This window comes from Podarcis erhardii (assembly GCF_964252035.2).
Source record: "Podarcis erhardii genome assembly, chromosome: 1".
NCBI lineage: Eukaryota > Metazoa > Chordata > Lepidosauria > Squamata > Lacertidae > Podarcis > Podarcis erhardii.
Window position 1 is genome coordinate 45,671,713 of NC_138497.1, and position 25,684 is coordinate 45,697,396.

The 25,684-nt window shown below is 40.2% G+C and overlaps 2 protein-coding genes across 3 annotated transcripts; one reads left to right on the forward strand and one right to left on the reverse strand.

Moving 5' to 3' along the window:
* On the forward strand, positions 1 to 16,539 carry SNAP23 (synaptosome associated protein 23). Its single transcript, XM_081866488.1, has 8 exons — positions 1 to 202; positions 6,754 to 6,873; positions 7,234 to 7,275; positions 7,717 to 7,765; positions 8,697 to 8,814; positions 10,963 to 11,112; positions 11,804 to 11,948; positions 13,684 to 16,539. The coding sequence occupies exons 2-8, from the start codon at positions 6,817 to 6,819 to the stop codon at positions 13,747 to 13,749; spliced, it is 627 nt and encodes a 208-aa protein (XP_081722614.1). The 5' UTR covers positions 1 to 202; positions 6,754 to 6,816; the 3' UTR covers positions 13,750 to 16,539.
* Positions 14,886 to 25,653, reverse strand: LRRC57 (leucine rich repeat containing 57). Of its 2 annotated transcripts, XM_081866243.1 has the most exons (7): positions 25,496 to 25,653; positions 23,032 to 23,212; positions 22,310 to 22,445; positions 21,469 to 21,737; positions 19,947 to 20,132; positions 19,300 to 19,382; positions 14,886 to 15,157 (listed from the first exon to the last, which is right to left on the reverse strand). In XM_081866243.1, the coding sequence occupies exons 2-6, from the start codon at positions 23,113 to 23,115 to the stop codon at positions 19,341 to 19,343; spliced, it is 717 nt and encodes a 238-aa protein (XP_081722369.1). In that variant the 5' UTR covers positions 23,116 to 23,212; positions 25,496 to 25,653; the 3' UTR covers positions 14,886 to 15,157; positions 19,300 to 19,340. The 2 variants fall into 2 exon arrangements, with proteins under 2 accessions (XP_081722369.1, XP_081722368.1); XM_081866242.1 differs by lacking the exon at positions 14,886 to 15,157 and having other exon boundaries at positions 18,864 to 19,382.
* Between the last annotated feature and the right edge of the window lie 31 nt (positions 25,654 to 25,684).

Below are 25,684 nucleotides of genomic sequence, written 5' to 3' on the forward strand. Positions count from 1 at the left end.
GTCAAGGAGCGAGGAGGAGACACCTCGTCGGTCAAGAAGGAACTGGAGGGCGGAGGCTGTGAGGAAGTAGCCCGGGTGGGGCTTGGCCGAGCGAAGGGGCCCCGCAGACTCGAGGCAGAGCGGAGCGGCCTGGGGCGGAAGGCCCGAGCTCCCGGGTGCGGGGCTGGAGAGGAGGGCGAGGGCTGGTCGACTCCGAAGCCGCGTGAGTGAGCCTCGAAAGGGAAAGCAAGGAGCGGGCAGCGTGGGGCGGCGGCGGGGAATCCGGGGATGGGGAGAAGCGGAGTACGTGTGAATGGGTGCAGCGGCGTGCAAGGGAAGGTGCGAGTGCGGGGTCTGCTCGGAGGGGAGGTCGGGCGAGGTGCCCGGGAAAGGAAGGGGCCGGCTGGGCGTCTCTCGGCTTCAGACACACATACTGTATATACAGGGTATATATGTCTATATATAATGGTCGGCTGGGCTGGAGGCTGAACCTGGGCGAGGATCTGCGGCGAGTGGCCCAGGAATGCGGGCGGATGAGGAGCCCTGCGGAAGGGAGGAAGGAAAGAAGGAAGGAGGAGAGAGGGAGAGGCGGCTAGTGCAGGAAGCGGCGAGGAGGGAGGGAGGGAGAGGCAGAAGCGCCGCACTCGCATCCCCGGCAGCGGAGGGACCTCGGCGGGCGAAGCTGCCCTGCCGCCCCTTCCCGGCTTCCGGGGTGCCTGCCTGGGACTGGCCTCCCTTCCAGGCCCCGCTTGGTCTGGGGAGTTAGGGATTCCTGAAGGAATGTGGCCAACTGGCTTCCTCTCCTCGGAGCTGCCCTATATTTCATGCTATATCATTGCTACATAAGGTGTGAATCCTTTTTTTGAGCCCTTAATTCCTGAGGGTGGTTTAGAATGGAAAGGCACTTAAGGGAGAAGGTAACTTCTGTTTTGGGGCGTTCCCAGCAGAGGGTACATAAAACAAGTGAGTAGGCATTTCAGAGTAATAGCAGTAGCTGGTTTATGGAAAACAAGAGTTTAAGGCATACTTTTATCCTTCACAGTATGCGCCACAATTGGAAGTTCACTCAGGAGTCAGTGATGTAGGACACCTCCAAAGGCCCACACCAAAGCAGGGTCTATTGGTCTTTTTCCTCCTTGCTGTTAGTGCTTTTTTGTGTGTGACCTCTCTCAGAAAAGCCATTCGTTTAAAACACATGACTTCTTCCAAAGAATCCTGGGAACTGTGGTACGTACACAGTCCAGGAGTATGGTCAAGGGCAAGGAGAGCAATTTCCACTCATTCTCTACTTCAGGGCAGTGGTACACATTAGCCCAAGAAGCAGAAGGCAAATGACTGGGCAGTGTCAGAGTGGCTGGAAGAAAAGCTAGCAAAGGATATACAGTATTGCCCAAATCTGGACCCAACACTAGGTTGAAAGCCTTTACATCTTCATAATGTTGAGAACATGATATAACTTGAATCTTTGGTAAGGTACATGAAGTAGATTGTGCAATATGGAGCTGTTCATCTTATTTCCAATAATTCAGTTCTGTCCATGCTTTCTATTCTTTTGCTACAGATAGGTAGCCGTGTTGGTCTGCCATAGTCAAAACAAAATAAAAAAATTCCTTCCAGTAGCACCTTAAAGACCAACTAAGTTAGTTCTTGGTATGAGCTTTCGTGTGCATGCACGAACTTAGTTGGTCTTTAAGGTGCTACTGCAAGGAATTTTTGTTGTTGTTGTTGTTGTTCTTTTGCTATTTCCTGTTCTTCTATTCTCCGATATGGTTCCCCATTTTCCCTTCTACTTGATCTTTTCTAACTCCTCCCACTTCTTTTTTCTACTTTTCACCCCATGTCTTTTGTACGTAGAGATAACTATTAACTATTATATGTAAACATGCTCCTTCCTCCCTTGAATGCACAGCCCTATGCAGCAGCATCTGATCAAAGAGCACTCTCCCCTCATCCTCTACCCATTCAGTACATTATAAACTATTCCAGGCTGTGTTGGCTATTCTCCATCTGGTTCATAGTCCTACTGAAGACTATATTTGCCATCAGCTTTGGTATCTCATGCAGCAGCCAAGCTGTTAGTGAAATATAGAGCACAGCTTTTTCAGAACCCTTCAAAAGTTGCTTGCAGGAATCCCAGGAATCCCCAGTTTCCAGGGATGAGCAGGAAATTACAAGGCTGCCATAAGCTTGTCTTCTTGTATGACTTGAGGTCTTGTTCACACATAGTACTGGCCTCTCTTGCTACCATGCACATTTATCTCCTTAAGAGTTGGGGTAGTCTGCAGGCCTACGCATCCAGCTCTATCAGCTTACTTTCATATGTTAGCTCCCCCACATTTGCCATTCCTGAGTTTTATTCCCTGCTCTTGTTTCTTAATGTAGTCATACTCTTAAGAATACTACAAATAGTACTCTATACATTTTTAACTTAGATGTATACATACTCAGTTCTGTTTCGTTTTGACAATTAGGACTGGGATCCAAAGAGCCCCTTGTGAATGTTGAAGGCAACTTTATGCATGCATAGAGGATGTAGCGATTTTCCTTTCCGGCCACAACCCTTCCATTGCATTGAGTGCCAAGCTGGAGAGTCTCCAGACTTTCAGGGAAGGTAATGGGCTGAGGGGAAAAGGGGAACTGAATAGCCTCAGAGCATTCAGCCTTTAAGACCCAGTTTAGAGAGGGAAAATGAACATCAGGAATAACTTGATGTTCCATGGCGCTGATGGTCATATCCTACTTACAGTTTTAATATATACAAAATACTTGAGCCATGAGGTCTGCCATGAGAATTGCATCAATGTTCCAACTAACCTAAATAACCTTTCTAATAACATTATTTATATCGCACAATTGCTTCTATCATACACTTCAGAGTAAGTCACAAAGTCGTAAAAGCTATTTATTCAGGAAGTGTTGTATTTGTGACTTCTTCAGAGTAAGTCACAAAGCAATAAAATATATTTACTCAGGAAGTGTTCTGTTTAAAGATATAGGCTGTGATGCAAATCACTATGTTCACGTGTTTCCAATCCCCCTTTGCACAGTGCATGCTACCAAAGTTGGTGCTCTTTTTCTTTCTGCACAGCCGCCGCTTGTGACTACTGAGTAACTTCTTAACAAAATTTGGGGAACTCAGGAGGGGATTAAAAGTGATGTGAAAGGGTGCATTTATAAATTAAAATTGGCAGTTATTCCCCTGCAAGTGGAAGTACTTATACTCTGGTGAGGAGCTGTTTCACTTCTGGCACCATGAATATCAATACAAAAGATAGCTCTTTAGCAACAGAATGCTTGCTAATATCACAAAGGGAATTCATTGCTGGGGATTTTAGTAATTCCAGCATTGGCTGTCTTCTAGCACTATTGCGCTGTTTCATTTTTGTTGACCAAGAATTTGAGAGAGAGTGCCTTACATCAACATGAAAGTATGCAGTCACTTGAGACAGCTTTATAAAAGAAGTTTCCTCCCTAGGAAGAAGCCGATTTGTGGGGAATTAGTTGTTCCACTACTAACTGTATTTTGGATTGTACCTTGGGTTACGGAGACCTGTTTGCTCATTGAAGTTACTCTTACATTCAATGATCAAATCAAGTAACATACTTGCTTTTGTATAAATGCAGTCTCCAGAACTGCTTCTGTAACTTTGGGTTTTTGGGTCTTTTCTAAGGTAGGAGCAGGTATTTGGAGTTCCTTTGCTGTAGAATACATGAAAACTACCTCCAAGACAATGTTCATACCCACACATTCTTCTTATCAAATTATCTTTGAATGTGACAACTACTAAAGTTTTCCTTCCAGTAGCACCTTAAAGACCAACTAAGTTAGTTCTAGGTATGAGCTTTCGTGTGCATGCACACTTCTTCAGATAGGTATCTGAAGAAGTGTGCATGCACACGAAAGCTCATACCTAGAACTAACTTAGTTGGTCTTTAAGGTGCTACTGGAAGGAAAAAAAATTTCTTTTATTTTGTTTTGACTATGGCAGACCAACACGGCTACCTATCTGTAACTGGTACTAAAGTTTTGAACAACAAAGCAGAAGCAAACTACAAAATGAAGTCAAAATGAAGTCGAATTTATACTGGTTCACCTATTGTAGCTTTTCAAAAAAATATTCTGGGGAGGGTAGTTTGACAGCTGTGGAGGTTTTGATTTGTAGTGTAGATAGTAGATACTGCTGTTACTTAACTCTAGAAGGCCTTCCTAAGTAGTATTTAGGCTGTTTCAAGTGTTAAACAAGCAAAGCAATCAACATGCTGTTCCTGTGCTATCTGAAAGAGCAGCAATGACACTATTGTCCTTGTAGCATATTTAGGAAGCTGATAAAAAAGACAGGAAGAGATGTTGAGTGGTGTCTTTGTTTTCACATTTATTTACTTTTTAGTCAGTGTAAAGTAATAGGGAAATAACTTCTCTGCTGCAAAATAGTACAGTACTAGTACAAATGTTGTTGGTAGCTAATGTGTTGCAAAATTCTTGGATCCTTCAGGCTTCTGATGAGATTTAAGTGTGCAACTTCAAAAAATCTCTGCTTGTGATATTCTGCTAAATATTCCTGATGTTCTTCTTAGTTAAATTCGTATTGTTCAAGTCCCAGGCTATGTCAAATACATGCGGCAAGTGGTAGGGAACCTCCTCCAACCATTGTGAGCCATTTTGACAGATTGGTGGGTCTGCCCACCTGTCAAATCACTTGATGTCACCCATTTTAAAAAATCTGAATCATGAGAGCATAATGGAACAAAAAGTTTATTTTAAAAACGTCTAACATTCAATAGTCAACATGCATGTCTGGGGGAAGAAATGATTGATTGTGAGGAGGAATGTAAAGGTAAAAATGGAGAATGGAATCTTTTGTGTCAGGTTCAGGGGATGGGAGTGGAATGGTTTAAACTTTAAAGGAAAGAGCTGTGACAAAATTCTGTGGGCTGTGCACTACATGAAAATTAGCCAAATTTTAACTGATGTTATTGACTCATTAAAATTGCCTGCCACCCTGGAAGTAATACGCTAGGTATGGGTGGACATTTTCAGAGGAACCTATTGCTTCTGAGGAAGATATGACATTGTTTCTGAATTATTATTACTGTGGTCATTTTGTTTGTTGCGCTGTGGTCTAAACCACTGAGCCTCTTGGGCTTGCCGATTGGAAGGTATGGGGTTCGAATCCGCATGATGGGGTGAACTCCCATTGCTCTGTCCCAGCTTCTGCCAGCCTAGCAGTTCAAAAGCACACCAGTGCAAGTAGATAAATATGTACTGCTGTGGCGGGAAGGTAAACGGCGTTTCCCTGTGCTCTGGCACTTGTCACGGTGTTCCTTTGTGCCAGAAGCAGTTTAGTCATGCTGGCCACATGACCAGGAAAGCTGTAGGTGGACAAATGCCAGCTCCCTTGCCTGAAGGAGAGATGAGCTCCACAACCCCATAGTCTCCTTTGACTGGACTTAACCATCCAGGGATCCTTTACCTTACCTTTTTACCTTATTGTTGAAAGTTGTGATTGTGGCAACTTTTTGGGGAGGCCATAATGCTTTCTCTATGGGAAGTGCTAATGTAATTTTTTATATTCTGATTTGATTCCCTGTTTGCATTTTTCTCTCTCAAGAACTAGAGGACCCTAAATAAACAAAATTATATCTTCTGAATAAGATACTAACTGAAAAAGATAGCCTTGCACAAAGGCATAGCAGTTCATTTTTTAGGATTACGGCAACAAAATTCAGCTTTAAATTGTTTAGCAATTATAATTATTCATATGAGAATAAGAGGGAGTGGGGGTGTTTTTTGTTGAAGTCTTAACAACACAGTGCTCAAAATCAAGGGGAAACACAGGGTGTTTTAAGAGCTGAAATCACTGTTGCCAGCAAGCCTCAAATTCCTAAGATAGTAAACAACTGAGGCAGAGTAACAGTAATTAATACCTTCTGACTCCAAGGTGGAAGAACAAACTTGATTTTTGTTTGTGGTAGAAATTGGGAAACATCTTTTCTGTGGGTAATTATGTCATTCTGCCTCTGCATACTCCATATTCTCCATTCACTCCTAGATTCACCCTAGTAGGTTAACATAGCAATTTTGCCTCCTGTGCTTTCATTTCAACAGAAATGAAACCATTTAAAACAGTTAAATATTTTTCTTCGTCAATTGTGCTGTCTTGGACTAAACTAGAGCAAAAAATCTAGAGGGCTCAGAATTACAGAGGCTAAAAGCGAGGAGCAAAGAATTAGGGAGTGTTAAGATGTGGATTGTGAGGTGGGGGCTTTACAGAATGCCATTTTCTTTGTTTGGTCCCAGCTGCTGCACTTGGTATATGATATAAGAATGTGTTTTGCTTAGGGGTGAAAGGGTTACACTTGTTATCTGTGCCTTGCCTGATTCCAGTTATTATAGTTATCTTTCTGATCAGGTCACCGAAAAATGGGGCAGGGCTAAACTTGGTCTTTTCTCATTCCTTCATTTGACTAATCAAGTAAAAGTACAAAACTTCTTACTGACCTAGGTGCCTGGGTGAATGGACACTGCTTTTACTAAATTATACCTTTTAAGCAATCAACATATCTCCAATAGGGGCTATTTCATTATGGCTTTTCCCTATATATTCCAGTCATTGATTGATATTGAAATTTTAAATTGTGTGTTCCTTCTCCTGAGACTTGAGAATTGAGCTGAATGTAAATATAATAGGAACTGTGTTACCACATCTTTAGAGCACTTGTATCGTTTGACATTTATTAGAATTCTGCTTGTAAATAATGTATTCTTTGTTACAGAGGAAATACCATTGTTTGTGTATACATTGTTTCTGATCAGAGATCAGAAAATAAGTGTTAATCATGGCTGAGCTGTCGCCTGATGAAATTCAACTGAGAGCCCATCAAGTTACAGATGAGGTAATTACATTAGATTTTTTTCTTTCTCCTGTGCTTGTGTAGTGGAAAGTAGACCTCATATTAAAGAAAGCTATTTAGGATGCACAAAGCCCTATCATAGTCAATGAGATTTGCTGTCCAAAATGGTTTCTGTACCACTGAAGAAAAAACCTCTCTTAATACGTCAAGCTTTTAATTTAGAAAACAAAAATACTGTTTTCAGAATATTGCTATTTGAAATGAACAATATAACCTAGTAGGATCTATTTAGGTTCAGGAATATAACATCATGCTCAGTTACATGAAACTCTGTATATAATGTGATTACTAAATGTCTTTATAAGTCCATATGGCTGAAAATAAATCTCTTTTTTGTTTTAGTCTTTGGAAAGCACAAGGAGAATTCTTGGCCTGGCCATTGAGGTAAGGAAAAGCTTTTGCAGGAGTGAGGGATGAGGAAGAACAAATCAAATTGTTTGAGAGCAGTTCATTCCTGCAGTTCTGTTCCCAGCTGTTGCTATTTTTAAAGCATGTGGGTGCCATTATGAGGCATGTGTAGATGATGACTATGGGTGGAACAGCTTTGAACTTTAAATATTTGCATTGCTGCTGTATTTAGGGTTCAAATTCAAAATAAATTAGCTGTCAGATATTTGCATCCAAATTGCTCATCTTGTGCAAGATTCTGAACATACTTTTACAAAAAATGGACTTCCTTGAGGTTTACATGGTACTGATGCAAATATTGTACTCTTCACTAGAAACACTGTAGAATGGCCTGTTGTAGTCCAAACTTGTGTCCAATTCTAGCATTAGATTTTGCTGGTTTTGTATCTCCTATCATTTTTTTTTTCTTCCTTACAGTCCCAAGATACAGGAATCAAAACCCTCACCATGCTAGATGAACAAGGGGGTGAGTTGTGCATGTGTAATAATAGATAGATAGATAGATAGATAGATAGATAGATAGATAGATGATAGGGTGAGTGATGGCTCTTACATTGGCTTGCTCAATACGATCTTTGTTGGTTTCAGCCTGGAATACAAAACATAGCGTAAGACTGCTACTAAACTAGAAAGATGAAAACAAGCTGTTTATATCATTCTGTTATTCAACCATTTCTTCAGGAGCTGGATTAGAATAAGTTTGTTTGGTAGTATTATGGCTTCGGTTATCTAAAATATATTGTGTGCAGCATGCAGTATTTTTTTACTTCAGTTTTGAGACCTAAGGCACATGAATATTGTTTCTTTGTTTACCCGCCCTTCAACTTAAGATCCCGGGATGGGTTGCAACATTAAAACACAACATTAAAAACAGTTTAAAACAAATTACAATAATAAAAAATAAGGTGCGTTCTAAAACTGCACCTCAAGTGTCAAAAGCCAGGGTAAATAGGTGTGTCTTCAGCATCCTCCGGAAGCTGTATAATGAAGATGCCAGATGCACCTCTGGGGAGGAAGTACCACAGAATAGGGGCCTCCACAGAGAATGCCCTCTCTTGCTCCCCCACCCCAAACCTCTGAGGGTGAAGGAACTACCAAGAGGGCCCCCTCTGCTGAACTCAGCATCCAAGAGTGTCTGTAGGGAAGAAGGCGGTCTTTCAGATATTTGGGGCCTGGGTCCACCCAGGTGTGGATACTAGTGTGATTCACTTGCATATTATTGGTATTCAAAAAAAGTTTCTCTTGCAACTCCAAAGTTACTTTTTAATGCATTTCCTTGGTTCCCCCCTTTTTTTAAAGAAGCATTTTGAACACAAACCATTCAAGTTCTCATCTGAAGATCAAGCCTTGCAGCTTTTAAGTTCTCTAAAATTCCTTTTTCTTTATACTTTTCTTAGAACAGTTAACCCGTATAGAAGAAGGAATGGACCAGATAAACAAAGACATGAGAGAAGCTGAGAAGAACTTGACGGAGCTCAACAAGTGTTGTGGTCTCTGTGTCTGTCCTTGCAATAGGTCAGTTAAAGGCAGGTTGATGAATTCCAAAATTCAAGGGGGAAAATTGAGGCCATTGAGAAATGCTCAGAAGATCAAGATTGGGAGTTTTTTTTTAACTGATGTGCTTTAGACTATTTCCCCAAGTTTAAGTGGAAGTTCTAAATTTTTTAGTAGTACAAATTCCTTGAACCTGATTATGTGTAAGGGCAAAAGAAAAAGTAACAATAAACGCTTGGATGACCTTAGTTACCACTATTTAATGTTTTGCGTATATATTGCTCAGTGCCAGTATTGTTTGTTACTGTTAAAATAATACCTGGTTGGTATGGTTAAGGTACAGATTTCACACAAACACAGAGTAGGTTGACTAGAAGCAAGGAATATTTGGAAATGCTTTGAGAGGGTGGCAGGCAGGAGTATGATATACATTCTAAATACCTATTTTCTTCTTCCTTTTGCTATCACATTCTAACTCCTTTTTCCTGGAGAGTGCTTAGCTTGTTTGAGGGCTTTTGTGATAGTTCTAAATAGTCTTATTTTGACGTATGTACATTTGAGAGATCTGTATGGAATCTATTTCAGTTTGCTTAAGTAGAGGAAGAGGGACTATAACCTTCTTCTAGTAATTTTGGGACGGTCTGGCCTTAACACAAGTAGTGAATACAGCACTCACAGAATTAAGTTTCAGTACTAACCCCACTTACATGGAAGTGACCCCCGTTGAATTTAGTAGGATCTTCTTCTGAGTAGACGAGGGTTGCAGTCTTAATCGTTTTTTCCTTCTCCCTGTGTTAGGGTTAAGCTGCTTCCCCCCCCCCCAACACAAACATAATCTCAGCTGTACTTTTGAAATAGTTTGTTTGCTAACAACTATTTATCTGTTTGCTGGTCTTACTGCTCACTCTTTTCTCATTCTCTCTCCTAACCACCCCACTTTTCCTTGCTTAATAAAATGAAGATTTAGCAGCAGAGGTTGGATTCGCTTAACTGGTCAAAGTGGACTTTAGAAAAAGGTCAATCTTATGAAGCAGCCTGTACTGTTAACCAGCTGCCTGAAGGTGATGTTCTAACTGGGTGCATATATGCATGTGCATGCTGTCTTAACATGCAAGCTATTTTGTGATGGTCCGTAGTTGTGTTTGTATCTGTGCTATGTCGCTTATAGATTGTGTTTAAACTACTTGTTCTGGCCTCATAAACCTGAAATAGTCTTCTAGGATGATACTATTGGATTTTGGATTTTGTTTTGGGAAAAAGGTGGATTGTATACAATGGGGAAAATGTTGGAGGAATATTGTGAAATAACACTAAAAGCTAACAGTGGAGGTTTTCTAGTCACCGTTAGCTCACATAAAGTTCCAAAACTGCATTTGTTTTTAGAAATTATTTCCCATATATCTATACCAGCGACAGGGAACCTATAGATCTCCAGATATTGTTGGACTCCAGTTCCTATCATGCTTGAGTGCTGACTGAGACTCATGGGAGTTGGGAGTCCAAGAACATCTGGAGGACCACAGATTCCCAATCCCTCATTTATACTATTCCGTGAATCATTATCTTACGTACAACTTGTTAAAAACTCTAGTGGTGATTTGAATTTGTTCATACAATATTAGAATTCTGAACTACTGATACTCTATTCATCTGTTCCAAAAATATAATGCTGGGAGATTATACATTATTTCTTCTTAAACACGCACTGTAGCCCTATATCTTAGACTGCAATTTGGTTGATTTTCTTTAACATAGCAGCCATTAGTAGCAACAATGAGGCTGAGGGGTAAGAAAACAGTTCGGATACCAAAGCAGTTCGAGATTTAAATATAACATACAAACTTTAGAAAAATAAAATGGTTGTGTTTATTTTTGTATAAGGTTGCTTCCAGTGTGAAATTATATGTCTTAAATTCACTTGCTATATGACAATTTTGGTGCACACACAAAGCTCAGTGCAAATGTAAAGAATGTGCATTTGAAAACATGAACACACATCAGGAAGTCAGGATTGGTTGGGTCTCGCTATGGCATTTTCTGTGGCAAACCTGGGGCTATTACTCTGTCATGTATGAAACAGTCCTTTCTATTACTAGTTATATTGCATATTAGGTTTGTTAAAACTTTGTATCTTTGATCTAATAATGTGCGGTCTGACTTTCCTTGTAGAACAAAGAATTTTGAGACTAGCAGAGCTTACAAGACAACATGGGGTGATGGTATAGAGAATGATCGTGTAGTGTCTAAACAGCCAGGGCGTGTTGCAAACAATCTGCAACAGAATTCGGGAGGAACAACATCTGGAGGCTACATAAAACGGTAAGATACTTCTCCTGCCCACTCCTGAATATTTATAGGACTAAATGCTTTTCTCCGCAATAGTAGTGACTGCATTTTGAAAAACTTAAGGACAAACTTTTTGACTTGGTCCATACAATCAGATCTTTGCTCCATTAGCCAGGATATACATAAGCTCCATGCAGTTGCACACAGCTGGCGTGCTCCCGATTCACTTTTCCCTTTGTGTGAGTGAGGGAAACAAGCCAAGAAGCCATAGTTAACCACAGCATCTCATTACTTTTGAAGCAGGAACTATGGTTAATGAATTCCAAACAATTCAGAATATGAAGTCATGTTTTAAAGTTGACTTAGAATCCTGGCTTGACTGAAAGCCATTAATCACCCAATTTATAACTAGAAGCTGTGGTTAACTACCATTTCTGGAATCTTTTCTACTTTGCACCAAGGGGTTTTCCATAGGTTCACAGAGCTTCTGATTTGATCATTCAAACAAGGCTATTATGTGTAATTCATGAGATCATTCTGAGACAATTCTAGTAGATCTATAGTGTCTCTAGGTGATTATATCACTTTCTGATTCAATTTTTCAAACAAACTTGCGTAGAAACCTCCATAGCAGAAAAACTTCTGAAAACTTGGGATGCGATAACATTCGGGAGACAGGAACTTGGGATTTCTCAATGTTGGTTTCCCTTGATACTTTCAACAGGATAACAAATGATGACAGAGAAGATGAAATGGAAGAAAACCTAACTCAAGTTGGAAACATATTGGGGAACTTGAAAAATATGGCCGTGGAGATGGGCAACACAATTGATACACAAAACCAACAGATAGATCAGATAAACATTAAGGTAAGAAACGAAGAATTCAACTATTGATGTCTTAATGTTGGTAAATCTAGTGTCCAGGTGGACAAGTTAATAAGTCTTCAAGGCCACAGTGCTAAGCTGTAGCCACATACACTGTGTATTTTTGTTATATTGTTGTTTTAGTTTTCTACACACCACTTAAATATATTTTTATATATTGTGATAGAGAAGTGGTCTAAACAAAAACACATTCCAATTTAGCAACAGGCTATAGCCCTTTTGCACGCATAAGTCAATATCCTTGTACCCAGATGATGGGTCCTGCAGCTAGATAGGGTTAAACCTGATCTCATGGCAAACTCTCCTGGTTGTGGTCCTTACCAGTGAGAGAGCCAGTGTGGTGTAGTGGTTAAGAGTGGTAGTCTCGTAATCTGGGGAACCGGGTTCGCGTCTCCGTTCCTCCACATGCAGCTGCTGGGTGACCTTGGCCAGTCACACTTCTCTGAAGTCTCTCAGCCCCACTCACCTCACAGAGTGTTTGTTGTGGGGGAGGAAGGGAAAGGAGAATGTTAGCCGCTTTGAGACTCCTTAAAGGGAGTGAAAGGCGGGATATCAAATCCCAACTCTTCTTCTTCTTCTTCTTACATATAGAAACAGTGATTATCTCAGATACAATTCTTGTCCCACTGTTCTGGATTCTGTTGTAGCACGCGGTGTAAAAAATCATGATAAACATTATACTGATGGGCTGAGATATAATATTCCATATGCCTTAGATTTTTAATCCCAATGTTAAGCAGCAACAAAAATAAGACAACTGAAAGCAAAGTACATTTTCGAGAAATCATGGAGAAATCATCGAGAAATCTGTTCAACTCTGTGCTTGAATTGTTTTGGTTTGGTTTTTTTACCAGTTTTTACATTAATGAGATATAAATGCACAAATCAGAGGTACCATAGTTATTTAGGAACATGATATAAGACCTGGAAAACCTTGATACAGATCTCCTGAGGTATGAATACAATTAAGTGACTGTGGTTTACACAAAAGAATACAGCACTATTTCCCTTCCTTGGCTTCTCCCATGCTCCCAGTAATATGGGTGTGAGAATACTGGCCTACTTTACTTAGCTAAAGATTGCTCTTTATTATATATGTGTGCTACATATTTCCTAATAATTTGATTATATCACAATTACTGCCACTAAACAGTTAACTGAATAGGAAGGTTTAGCTGCTTTTGGAAAACACTCTGGCGTAGTTTGGGTTGGATTTCCTTGAAGCAGGGTATGCCAAATATGGAGAGTGGTCTCAAGATTGTCTCCCATCATGGTTTTGCTGTTCTTAACATACAACAGATCATGGAGAAGGAAGTTGGCTCAGATACGTAAGGCCCAACCCCTTTAGGTCTTCATTGATGAAAATGAGTGCATTGAATTTTGCTCTTCTAGAACACTTCTAGAAGCCAGCTTAAATCCTAAACTGCTGGTGTAATAATCAGCCAGTGGCCAGTTCACCCAGGGTCCAAAGCATTTCTTCCAGTACTTTAAGCATATCTTCATTGGTAGGTGGTATTTGCTCTAAATTCTGAATGAGTTGCAGGAGTGAAAGGCTTTTCTGCTCAGATGGCTTCAAGCACCACTTAACTACTGACTCGCCATAATATCAAACTTATTCTGAGCCAGCTCCTGAAGAAATGGTTGAATCACAGTATGATATAGTTTGCTTTCATCTTTCTAGTTTAGTAGCAGTCTTATGCTATATTTTGTATTCCAGGCTGAAACCAACAAAGATCGTATTGAGCAAGCCAATGTAAGAGCCAAAAAACTCATTGAAAATTAGCAGCCTGCTTCCAATTCTTTATCCAACTGAAGACGTCCATTTTATTCTACAAACCTCAATTTCCAAAGAAGAAAGATGGCAGGATTCAGAAGAGGGAACAAAGCAGGACATGCATCATATGGCTTCTTTTGTTGCTTGTATACAGACTCGGTTTGAGAATCCAGGAAAATAGCACAACAGAGACTTGGCTTTCTTATTCTTTTTAATATATCCTCAGGGTTTCGTTTTCTGGCTTCAAATATTTCCATGGTACCTTCTCCCCCTTTTGCAGTAAGATGTGTGAGTGTGAGGCAACTGAGCAAAGGCAGAAGAGGATGCATTCAGTGAATGTCATTACCTCACTCAATATTTCATGTCATCACTAAAATGGTGGATGAGTAATTTTCATGAACTTTGTCTTAAAGCTGACCTTAGTTTACAAAACACCTAGATTTCATGGTCAAACCATACATGATTGGGGGGTGCATTTTATATTCTTATAATTGGAATATGTGGTTCAGCAACTACTACTTTTGAGAATGGGGCTCTTAAAAAACATCATTGTTGGAAATATATATATATATATATATATATATATATATATATATATGAGAGAAGTACATTTTCTGAGCCATAGCAATTCTCATTTGGATAACAAGGGGATGTGTAGTCCAGCTACACACAAAAAACCCTGTATAGTTGGACATGGGACTCTCACAAAACTTTTAGGAGTTTATCCCCCATTTTATTCCTGGGTGTTTGTCACCAATCCTGCTATTTATTGCTCTACCCAGACATATTTTCTGGTGGCTGGAGGACCTAGGAGAGGTGAAAGGGCTTACACAGCACCTAATGATCAACTCAGGATTCCAAGCAAAACACTTCCAGGTGAAGAGCTCTGTTGCAGATTATTGTACGAGTTGCCAGAAAACATCTTTTCCTTTTCTTGGTAAATGCTGCATATTCTTTGGTTGCTGGTACTGCTGAAAAGAGATTTTGATCTGCGAAATGTTTCATCAAAAAGCAACATTTGGAAAGTTATGCAGAGCTTAAGGTTGAGTGAAAACTATTTTGTAATGCTGTTTCCTAAATAAATTCATTCTTCCGTACACAAACTATGAATCTAGTTGTGTACCAAAAAGCCAACATCTGGCAACCAGCATCTTGAGATATTTATTTGGAGCAAAACACTTATAGGATTTCTAGAGATACATCCAAAGCAGGGCACAATCTAGTTTCCAATGAGAACAAAAGCTATGGTTGTTACAGTGACTCCGCATCTGCTGTGGCTTGATAAAACTCCGGTCTTTAAATTGTTTTGAATTGACTACAGTTGTGTGCTCACCTGGTTTTCTTCAGCAACTCATTACAAAATAGTTGTCTCGTCTTTTAGTTGGAACCATATGCGTATTCAAGCTTCAAACCTGTACTGAAATACAGCATGTGAAAGACTGAAGTCAGTATTGAAACATAGCTTTGCTGCTTCTATCTTTCTTATCATGAGACTGAACTTGTGTTTATTTTACAAACTTTAAAGCTGTGGCTTGGCTGTAGGTTATGCCTGCTCTACAAATTGTGATCCCTCAAGCTTGAATGTACACCATCAACTATGCGTTGTGCCTTGCTAGGCCCTTGTGACCTAAGCCTTTTGTGTAATCCTGAAGCCGGTAGCAAAGCTTGGAGCCCATAAGGAACTGCCATTCATGGCTTCTAGACTACATTTAATTTGATGGGTTGCAAGTTGTGCAGGCCTTCTGTAGTGAGTACTTAGCATATAACCTTCAGTTCATTTCTGTTTCAGGATGAAGGTGCTTGATTTAGCTTTCTTATAGGACTGGTTCAATGAAAAATGTTACAATTCCAAGGATTCTCAAGAAAGTTTTAGTTCACTCTTCTAATTAAGAGTTCACCAAACAGCATTGGAATCATTTTGTTTTCTAAAGAGATATGGACTTAGTGCTTTGTGCTGCTATATGTTTAAGCTGAGTATTTTTTATCATATGTAAAAATTATAAACTGATCATAATTTGAGGGTGGAGCGTAGTTCCCAACCCTTCCATAGAAGAAAAAAAAAGTTCATGTAGACGGTTTCTGAGTGCTTTTTCTTTCTAAAAAGACTGCCCAGTAAATAGCAGTGCCTTGTGACGGTTGCTGCAGTAGTCTTTTAAGTCTTGCCAGACAAGAGCTTAAAACAAATTGGCTCATTGTATTGTCACTTCCCATAGATGACAAGAGGATACCTCATTTTTCTGCCACTCTGCATATTAATTCCAACTGAGCCATATTTTTTTTTATAATAAGACAAAGCTCAGTCTTCCATGTAACCTCCTGTCAACAAGGGTGAGGTGGTAATTCTAGCTGTGTAGGGTAGAAACTGCGCACATCACTGTCGGTTTGTTTACTTGTATTAGTAATAGTGAAACATACAATCCTCAAAGCTGGAAATGGCAGTTCGCACACTAAACCTTACTAGTCTATGGAAATAAAATGGTGAACGTTCAAGTGCTATAATAACTGTTACTGTTAATTTCTGATTTACCAGGCTACCATCACAAATGAAGTAAAAATGTGGCTGTCTAATGCACATGTGTTCACTAGCCTCTGTGGAAACTCTACAGCAGTGTGAAAAAGTACTTGGATGTGGATAGCATAATTTCTTGTGTTATAATTCTTAAATAGCTTTTAACTGCATAGTGCTCTACATCAAACTATACCTTATTTTCTGCTTTCTAGATTGCCCATTTTAAGCTGTAATTAAGCGAATGCCTCAGGTTTCTACTTGCTGGACTGAATAAATTATGGTTGCCTGCATTGCCTGTCTCTTTCAAAAACACATGTAATGCTAACTAGCATTGAAAATCAAACTTAGTACTACCTTGTTGCCTGCTTTAGAGAGAATAAGCTACATGTGATTTTCTCATCTGAGAACTCATCAAAACTGACTTCCACTGAATGCTTTTTGCTGCTGCTGCGGCAACCGTTTCTAAATCAACCTATATTTTATGTGGCAGAAGAGGAAGTATAGATGCCTTCAAGTATTAGGAGAAACTCAAGCCTCAGATATTCTCCTTTCCATATATTTGTGTCGTAGCATAACCCCTGAAGTTTGTCAAGTTTCTGAGGAATTTCTAAGAATTTAGTGTCACACTGGCTGTGTACAATTCTTTAGTTTTGTGGGGGTGGCTTAACCTTGCCAGAACTCTCCCAAGCTGCTGTTCTCCCCAAAATGGAACAGTTGATCCATATCGTCTTTTCTAATAAAATCTTTTCTCCTGCATACTTGTTTGATCCCTACTCCTCACTAACTAGTAGAAGATAAACATGGTTGGGGAAGGGGGAGAATATATGCTTAATGTGCATAAAGGTTCTCAAATCAGGTTTACTTAGCATTGCATAATAAGGGTGAGTGGTAAGGTACCTGATAAGGTTAGCTTTAACAAATACATCTGCCCAACTTTGCACTCAAATTTTGGTACATATGATACGAGCACTCATCGTCTGATTTTGCAGTCATTTTATATCACTTTCTAGATCTTTACAACAACTATGTGAAGTAGATTAGCTGAGAGTGAGTGACTGACCCAAGGTAGGAAACAAAAACAATCAGTTAAGTGAGCTTAACATGTGAAACAGCACATTCTCAGAGTACTTTTGCAAGACCACTTAGGTTTTCAAATGGCAACTTCCAAGTCACACGCATCTCCCTGAAATTTAGACTCAACAAATGTGTTTTTTGTACTACATGGAACTGCATATGCAAGAACTGGGGGTGGGAGGCAAGAGTACAGTCATACCTCGGGTTGCAAACATGATCCGTGTGGGAGGCACGTTCGCAACCCACAGCGCTGCGTCTGCGCACACGTGTGTTGTCATTTTGCGCTTCTGCGCATGCGTGAGCGCCAAAATCTAGAAGTAACCCATTCCGGTACTTCTGGGTTTGGTGCAGTCTGCAACCCGAAAACACGTAACCCGAGGTATGACTCTATATGGGTATAGTAAAGGTAAAGGTACCCCTGCCCGTACGGGCCAGTCGTGTCCAACTCTAGGGTTGTGCGCCCATCTCCCTTAAGAGGCTGAGGGCCAGCGCTGTCCAGAGACACTTCCGGGTCATGTGGCCAGCATGACGAAGCTGCTCTGGCGAGCCAGCACCAGCGCAGCACATGGAAACGCCGTTTACCTTCCCGCTATAAAGCGGTACCTATTTATCTACTTGCACTTAGGGGTGCTTTCGAACTGCTAGGTGGGCAGGAGCTGGGACCGAAAGACGGGAGCTCACCCCACCGCAGGGATTCGAACCGCCGACCATGCGATTGGCAAGTCCTAGGCACTGAGGTTTTACCCACAGCACCACCTGCGTCCCAGTATATGGGTATAGGTATGACTTAAAGGCTGTATTCTTTACACAGCCTTTAAACTCAAACTATGAACTCATTCCCCAGCAATTAAATCCAAGTTACCAAAATAAAATAAAATAGACTATATGTTGTTCCTTCAATCACACCCAAAGCAACCACCAGTAGCGACAGGCATGCATATTGATCTTGACAGCCACACACTATATAGAAAGATGAATTATACTGTACTGTTTTTTCCCTAGGTATTTTATTTTAAATAGTTCATAAGGAGCAATGTATTTTACAGGAACAATTTTAGCTGTGCATATTTATTCTTTACTATTCAGATTACATGATGTGAATTTATATATTAACTGAAGTTTGTCAAAAGGTGCCAAAAAGCTTAAGACAGTTGTGGATGCAATATCTTTTTAATAAAAATATACAAGTTATTCAAGAAAGTTGCATATTTTAGGTCCTCCTGGGTGCTTTGTATAAGGCAGTAATAAGGTGATCATCCCCTTTAAGCAGTTGAGTTTGCTCCTGCCATGAACACAGAGTGCAAAGGTGTCAGCTCCCTCCTCCCTCAAATACAGTGTAGACATTATGAACCTGTATTTCATTCATTTAGCATGCTCAGGTGAACTAGAGGGCATTACACCATCAAATGGAAGACAAGCCATTCAAGGGGAGGTGAGCATGAGATGAAGCTAGGACAACTATTTTTGATTAGACACATTGAGCTACTATCAGCCCAATTACTTGTGCTTTCAAATGTACATGATTTTTATTTATTTTAAAAAAAAATACCAGTCTCCTCTACACTATAAAACATTTAATGCAAAGAGATGACTTTGCATTCTAGAGTTAATCCTGTTACAGAACCTCAGTGTACTCCTTGGCAAATGTTCCCCTTAGTGTTATCTCCATGTACTCCGTACTTTATATAAGGCTGCCAACATCTGTAATAAAACCTCTGCAGCCCAAGTGAGTTCTACAACATTTTTCTTCTTACAACATAATGATCCCTGAAGATGGAGAATCACATAAGCAGAAGTGCCTTGTTAGCTGCAAAGGTGTAAAGCGTAACGTACAAGATAAGTTTCACGAATTCCTGGTTTCACTTTGTGGCCTTAAAAACAACATATTCAACCAGTTCAAAGTTCTCTTGCAGTTAAAGCCTTGAATTTCCTTCTCCTGAAAAGACTTAGCAGCATATAAGCTATGTGCATCACACCTCTTGTCTCTCCTTCATGAAATAAGACCGGTAGCAATCCATCAGGCAAATTTTTTCTTCGTGGCTGTGAATCTCTCCATGTACTTAAAAAAAAGAAGATGATAAAATTAGGAGTTTGGGTGGAATAAATGCAAGATAAAGAAAGATAAATGAGAGATCCTCAAGAATGTTTCCTATCCAGCAGTTTCTTATACTGAACCAATTCAAGATCATGGGTTGTAGCCATTGTTCATCCAAAATCAGAGCAGGCCAACTGATACTAATTGACATGACTAACTTTGGTCTCTTCAGTTGGGTCTACTCAGAAAAATAACTGGTTAGCTACAAACTCCTGTTCTGTGCTGGACAAATGAATTAGAAAATTTAAAAGCAAAATAGTATTAAGTAATTGATTGAAACAACTCTCTTCAGATTCAAAACAGAATTGTAATCCTAACTGAATGTAACTGTACAATGTTACTATCTGACAGAAGTCTTGGAAGTAGGAGAGATTAGGATTCAATGAAGGACAAGATGCTAGTCAAACATTTTCCCCCGATTTCATTCACCAATGGAAGCCTTATTTTTCCCCAAGCCTATTGGTTTACAGCAGGGTGAGGGAGGGGAGAGAACCTTGTCATAGCCATCCAATTCATAGCCATACATACCTTGTCATAGCCATCCAATTCTCGAAGTTTCTTGATTTCAAAGAGATTGCCCTCTACAGCAAGCAGAGAGATCTGAGAATCGCTGAGAATACTCTGAGGAAGCATGCTTAGTTCTAAACAGTTTTCTTCCAGACGCAGGACCTTGAGGCGTGGACAGTAAGATATCTGTGAGGAGATCTGGGAGATCTATCGTGCATCAAACAGGGAAAGGGGAAAAAAGTTATTGCTCTGCCACTGCTAAGTTGGAACATTCAGGACAGATAAGAGAAATCCTATCTTCATGCAGCTCATAGTTAAAACTATGGAACTTGCTCTCACAGTAGGCAGTAATGGCCACTAACTTGGGTGACTTTAAGACAGGATTGGACAAACTCATGGAGGATAAAGCTATCAATGGCTACTAGCCATGATTACAATGCTCAGCCTCAATAGTCAGAGGCAAGAATGCTCAAAATGCAGATACACAAAACTACTGGGGAATTGACTGGGTAGCTAGGATGGACTCACTGCAGGAACTAGCACAGAGAGTTACAATGAAACATTCCAACACTGAGTTTGAGTACTTAGTTATGAACATCACAGGGCCATGAATTTTGTAGTTCCCCATTTCTAAGGTATCTTTATATTATCAATGCTGAGGGGATGAGGCTTGATCTGAAAACATTTGATTGAACATGATGGCTATGTTTGTCCATCCTGGCTGGCAGCAATTCAGCACTTTGGTGTGATCTTGTTAAAAAAAAAGTGTTACAAAAATTTCAATGCATTTTAAGACATGCATGCATAAAATTATGGTAATAGCACTGTCGTTTCAGCTTGCACAATATGCAAATCCAAGCCCTATAATACCAACCAAAAAACAACAACTCCATAACTTCAAGCAATCTATTTTCCCTATAGAACTGCCTCCAATGGGGTGAACCGTGTTGTACAAACAGCTTTGTGTTCATCTTCCTTCTCTTTCCTGCACCATCCCCAAAAGCCTCTCTACAGAACATTGTGCGCTATGCTCTGTGTGTATGCGAAGGGCGGGGGGGAATCACCCAGGCTAGATTTCAGGTTATTTCCTCCCTCCCACTGTAGCTTCATTAAATATAGCATCCAATATTCAATCAGTCCCCCTTTAACCCTCTAAAAAGGCTTTTTGGAGGCTACAGGGGAAAGGAGGAGGAACAGAAGGTTCAGCTGCATGAGCTGTCTTCCACTTGTACAAGGTTTGAATGTAACTTCACTGGTGTATTGTTTTAATGGAATGGAATTAAGACTAGTTGAAGAAAGACATGATGTTCAAAGCATAAACGTTCTTCTCAACGTTCTTCTCAACAAATGGAAAATTGTGTTACAAAATAGAGAATAACCTAGCAGGTTTCCCATAGGGGCAAACAAAACAAAAGGAATATGTTAAATTTTGCTTGCAGCTCTAAGTGAGATCCCCATTTCAGTAGAATTTTAAGTGACGCTTGTGCTTTGAGAAGCTCTTTCCTCCTGAATGATATACACCTACAAAAACTAGTTTCCAGACCTGGTTTTGATTCAAGTTTAGTTCAATGGCCTGCAAATCCCCAACTGTATCTGGCACACTCTGGATCTGATTTCTGGAGAGATCCACCACATCTAGGTGACGAAGGCTGCAGAGCTGGACAGGTACAGTTCGGAGCTTGTTTCCAGAAAGACTCAGGGTCTTCAGTGCCGAAAGTTGTCCAAAGGCAGCTGGTAACTGCGTCAGCTGGTTGCCGTTCAGATGCAAAGTCTCTAATTTTTTCAGCTTGCACAGCTCTTCAGGTAGCGCAGCTAGCAAAAAAATATATATAAACAAATAAAATCAAGTTGTTCAGAGGAAAGAACAATTATAGTATAAAGGTCACTGTTGTGGAATCATACAGCACCCCATTGTGTTAGGATATAGTCAACATTTTATCTTACAATACATGAATATATATAATGGATAAGCTACAATTGCCTGAATTAGTGTGCAGGCTCTACCTTCTCTTTGGAACTCTAGCTGTTTGTGGAAAAATGAAGGAGGAGAGGTAGGGCATGGTGAAAGGCAATTTTTCAAGTTAAGTGCTTGGTTCACAAGTCACGAGCATTTCAATAAGATGAGATAATTTTGAGTATCTTAGCAACCTGGAATCGCAATGGTGACAAATCTGTATTTGCAAGCTTTACAGCATCGTCTACTAAGCTGCAAAGCTTTTAACCATTGTATTGAGTTATCTCTATTAAACAGAGATACTCAGAGAAAGAAAATGATGGAATTAAACTTGTGGTAATATAGGCTGCAATCCTAAATATATTTTTCCTGTCACTAAGTCCCACTGAATTTATTTCAGCAAGTTGATGAGTTATTTAAGAAGTCTTACTCAGCTTGTTGTGATTTAAAGCAAGGCTCTTCAACACAGAGAATTTCCCCATTAGTGGTGGTAGGACCTCAATCTTATTGTTCGACAAATCTATTGTTCTGAGGTTACTTGCAAGCTTCTGCAGATCTTCGGGAAACTGAAAAAGCAATTCAGAAATCATGTGAAAATTCCAGAACGACACAAACTGCATTAAGTATATGTGGGTAGGTAAGATAATAAAAGGTGCAGGCAAGGAGCTTTTTAGGTTTATAAGGTTGCAAGACAGAATTACAAAACTATAAATGGTGTGAAAAGACTGGAGGGACAATTTAACTTGGGAATATCCTCCAAAATTGAGAATTAAACCACATATTACACAAAATTTTTGTAATTATTTATCACAGTATGTCATGTCCACTACGACAGGTAGCATAAGCAATGCAAAATCTTATATGCTCCCATCCTATCTCACCTGAGTAGCAATGATCTAAAGTTGTAATCCAAAACACATTTACTGCTGAATAAGCCTCACTAAACCCAATAGCTTTTATTTTTGTAGCTAGGATAAGATACATTAATTAGAACCCATTCAACTGACATTTCTGTGCTTCTTATCCCACTAACATATCAAAAAATGATTTAAAAAATTTAAAAACTCTTCAAAGCACAAATATTTCTCTCTGTCTCTTGCATTATGCAGTATAAAAGCATTTGTGGCACATGTTTATGATATAGGTTTTTACCTCAGAAAGGCCTTTTCCTGTCAGCTGGAATACTCCCGTTTTCTGTGCTGTCTCCAAATGCGCTTTTAAGGCACTGTTTCCCATCCTCCTGCTCTTGTATCAGATGTTAACAAATGTGTGTAGCACAAGTCCAGCTGAGTCACTTTCATTCACGCCACATTAGGCAACATAAGTTTATGTTCTATTAAAAGGTAAATTTATAACACTTATGATACAGGATTATCAGTCACTTTTTCCCAGCAGCGCAATCATCTTTACAAGAAAAGAACAGCACTTGGGCCTATTTCTCAGGGGATAAGAAATCAAGCGTAAGTTGATGCGATCATCATGACATAGAGGGTGAGCTGGACAGTTAATGAAAAAGAACTATATGGAAATATGGGCATATGCAGTACGTAGGACAAAGATTTAGACAAAGACTGCAATACTGAATGTGTTTTAAGCTGTACTGAAAACAATTTGTTTCCAGGTCAGCATGTTGATGCTCGTAGTCCAAGAAGATTAAGGCTGCAATCCTACATGCACCTGTCTGGGAGTAAATCCCACTGAACTCAATGGGATGTATTTCTGAGTAGACATGCCCAGGTTTTTACTGTAATTTATTCGGCCTTGTAGAAAAAGCTCTACTAAGTAGGTTATGTAATCAGGCAGGCAGGCCCATCCAGTAACAAGCTTTATAATGTTAGAAGCCATGAGAACTTATTTATAGTCTACCCTAGGCTCAGCATATGCAAACTAGGGAATATGTCACATTCACAGGGGCTTACTTCTTGAGTATTAGATTTATTCATTATTCTTCACAAGAAAATGTCTCAAAGCAACTTACAAATCCATTAAGAACAAGACAGAATTGACAATTGTTAAAAAAAACTAGTACACAGTAAAAAAAAATAGCTTGGCTCAGGTTATTGAGGAGAAATCTTAACCACAAGTTCGGTTTCGGACAACATGTTAAGTCAAACTTTGGTTTAGCTAAGCAAAAACCGCCTGGAGTAAAGTAGCTACAAGCTCCTCTCCCAGAGCCTGTGCGCTTGCACAGTCCAGGTAAGTCATGGTTAGCTTACCCTGTCGTGTGAACGGGGCCACAAAGAAATACCAGCAGTCACATAGGATGGTGGAAAGGTACTTGCACAACAGGTTATAGCACATATCCCTCAACCAAGCTCACAAACTATTAAACTAATGAGCCAGCACAGAAAAAGATTTCTTTGTAAACAGTTTTGATATTTATTCCTGAAAATTCTAGATTATCAACTGATGAGTAACAGAGATTAATATATTCACATTCTTAAAGGATCAAAAGCATAGATGTTAGCAGAAGATACCATAAAATATTTAACCCCTCAATGGTTCCACTTTTTGCTTTCCTCAGTCCCAACTATTCTCCAGAATACAGTACTGCAAACAAAGGCTGCAGATTTGAGCTCACATAATTGATTCAAGTTTAGGTTCCACGGCTATAGGAATCGCAAAGGCCTATGGATTTTTAACTTCCCAATGTCAACACTGTTTCTTTTCTGCACCACCCAAGTACTGGTATATGCATATAACAAAATCCTTATTCACTCAATAACAGTATTTAAACAATGCGTCTCAGTTCCCCTGAACCAGCTTTTGCCTGCTCTCCATGCCGCCTCCTCACTCCTCTTAGTTGAAGCTGGGAAGAGAGGCTGTGGGTAGGTGAAGACAGTTCTGATCTAAATAAAGAGGACAAGATGAAACCCAGCTGCCCCATCTTCCTCCATCTCAGCTGGTGGAATTGAAAACAACAACACTCTGCCTAACTTTTCACTTCCACATATGGCTATCAAACAATATGCCATCTCTATCCAGCGAAGAGGCTGTATCCATCGCAGGCGATGCTCAGAGTAAGCCCACTGAAATTAATAGACATGACTAACAATAATTTCAATCTGAAGAAGTGTGCATGCACACGAAAGCTCATACCAAGAACTGACTTAGTTGGTCTTTAAGGTGCTACTGGAAGGAATTTTTTTGTTTTGAATAATTTCAATGGGTGTACTCCGAGTACTTGGATACAACCCAGGCGGACTATGGGAGGAGAGGGGGAAACAAAGCAGCATATTTATCTAAGATGGGCGTTGTCCAAGTTGACCTACGTTAGAGGGAAAGAGCCCAAGTTTATCTTTACTCAGAGAAGTCAGCGACTAGGCTGCAAGCTTCAGGATACTGGCTTGGGACAGGAACCATCGCATTCAAACAGGACTTACTTCCGAGTAGAGACAAATTGTTGTGGGCTGCCCAGATGCGCTGCCACACAGTTTAGCTGAGTTTTTACTTCCCAGGTGCAGCTACTTTCAGGTAAAGATGCACAGGCTATAAACGGAGGGATCTCATCCCTGCTGCCCTAGTCCGATTTCCCTCCGAGGAAGGAGGACGGGAACCAGGGGCTTTCTCGGGAGAACGACCTAAAGAGGTGGACAAGCACCTGAGCTTGTCTTACCTGTAACTACGCTCGCCGCCGCTTCGCATCCTAGCAACAAGCACACGCAGCACCAGAAACGCCAGCCGCACTGTTTTTAATCCCCCACGGCGAATCGCAAGCCCCGGATGACAGCACAACCCCGTCGCCTAACGTGAATAATGGCGAAGCCTCTGCCCGGAATAAGCTTGAGGTGGAGGTTCTCCGGGG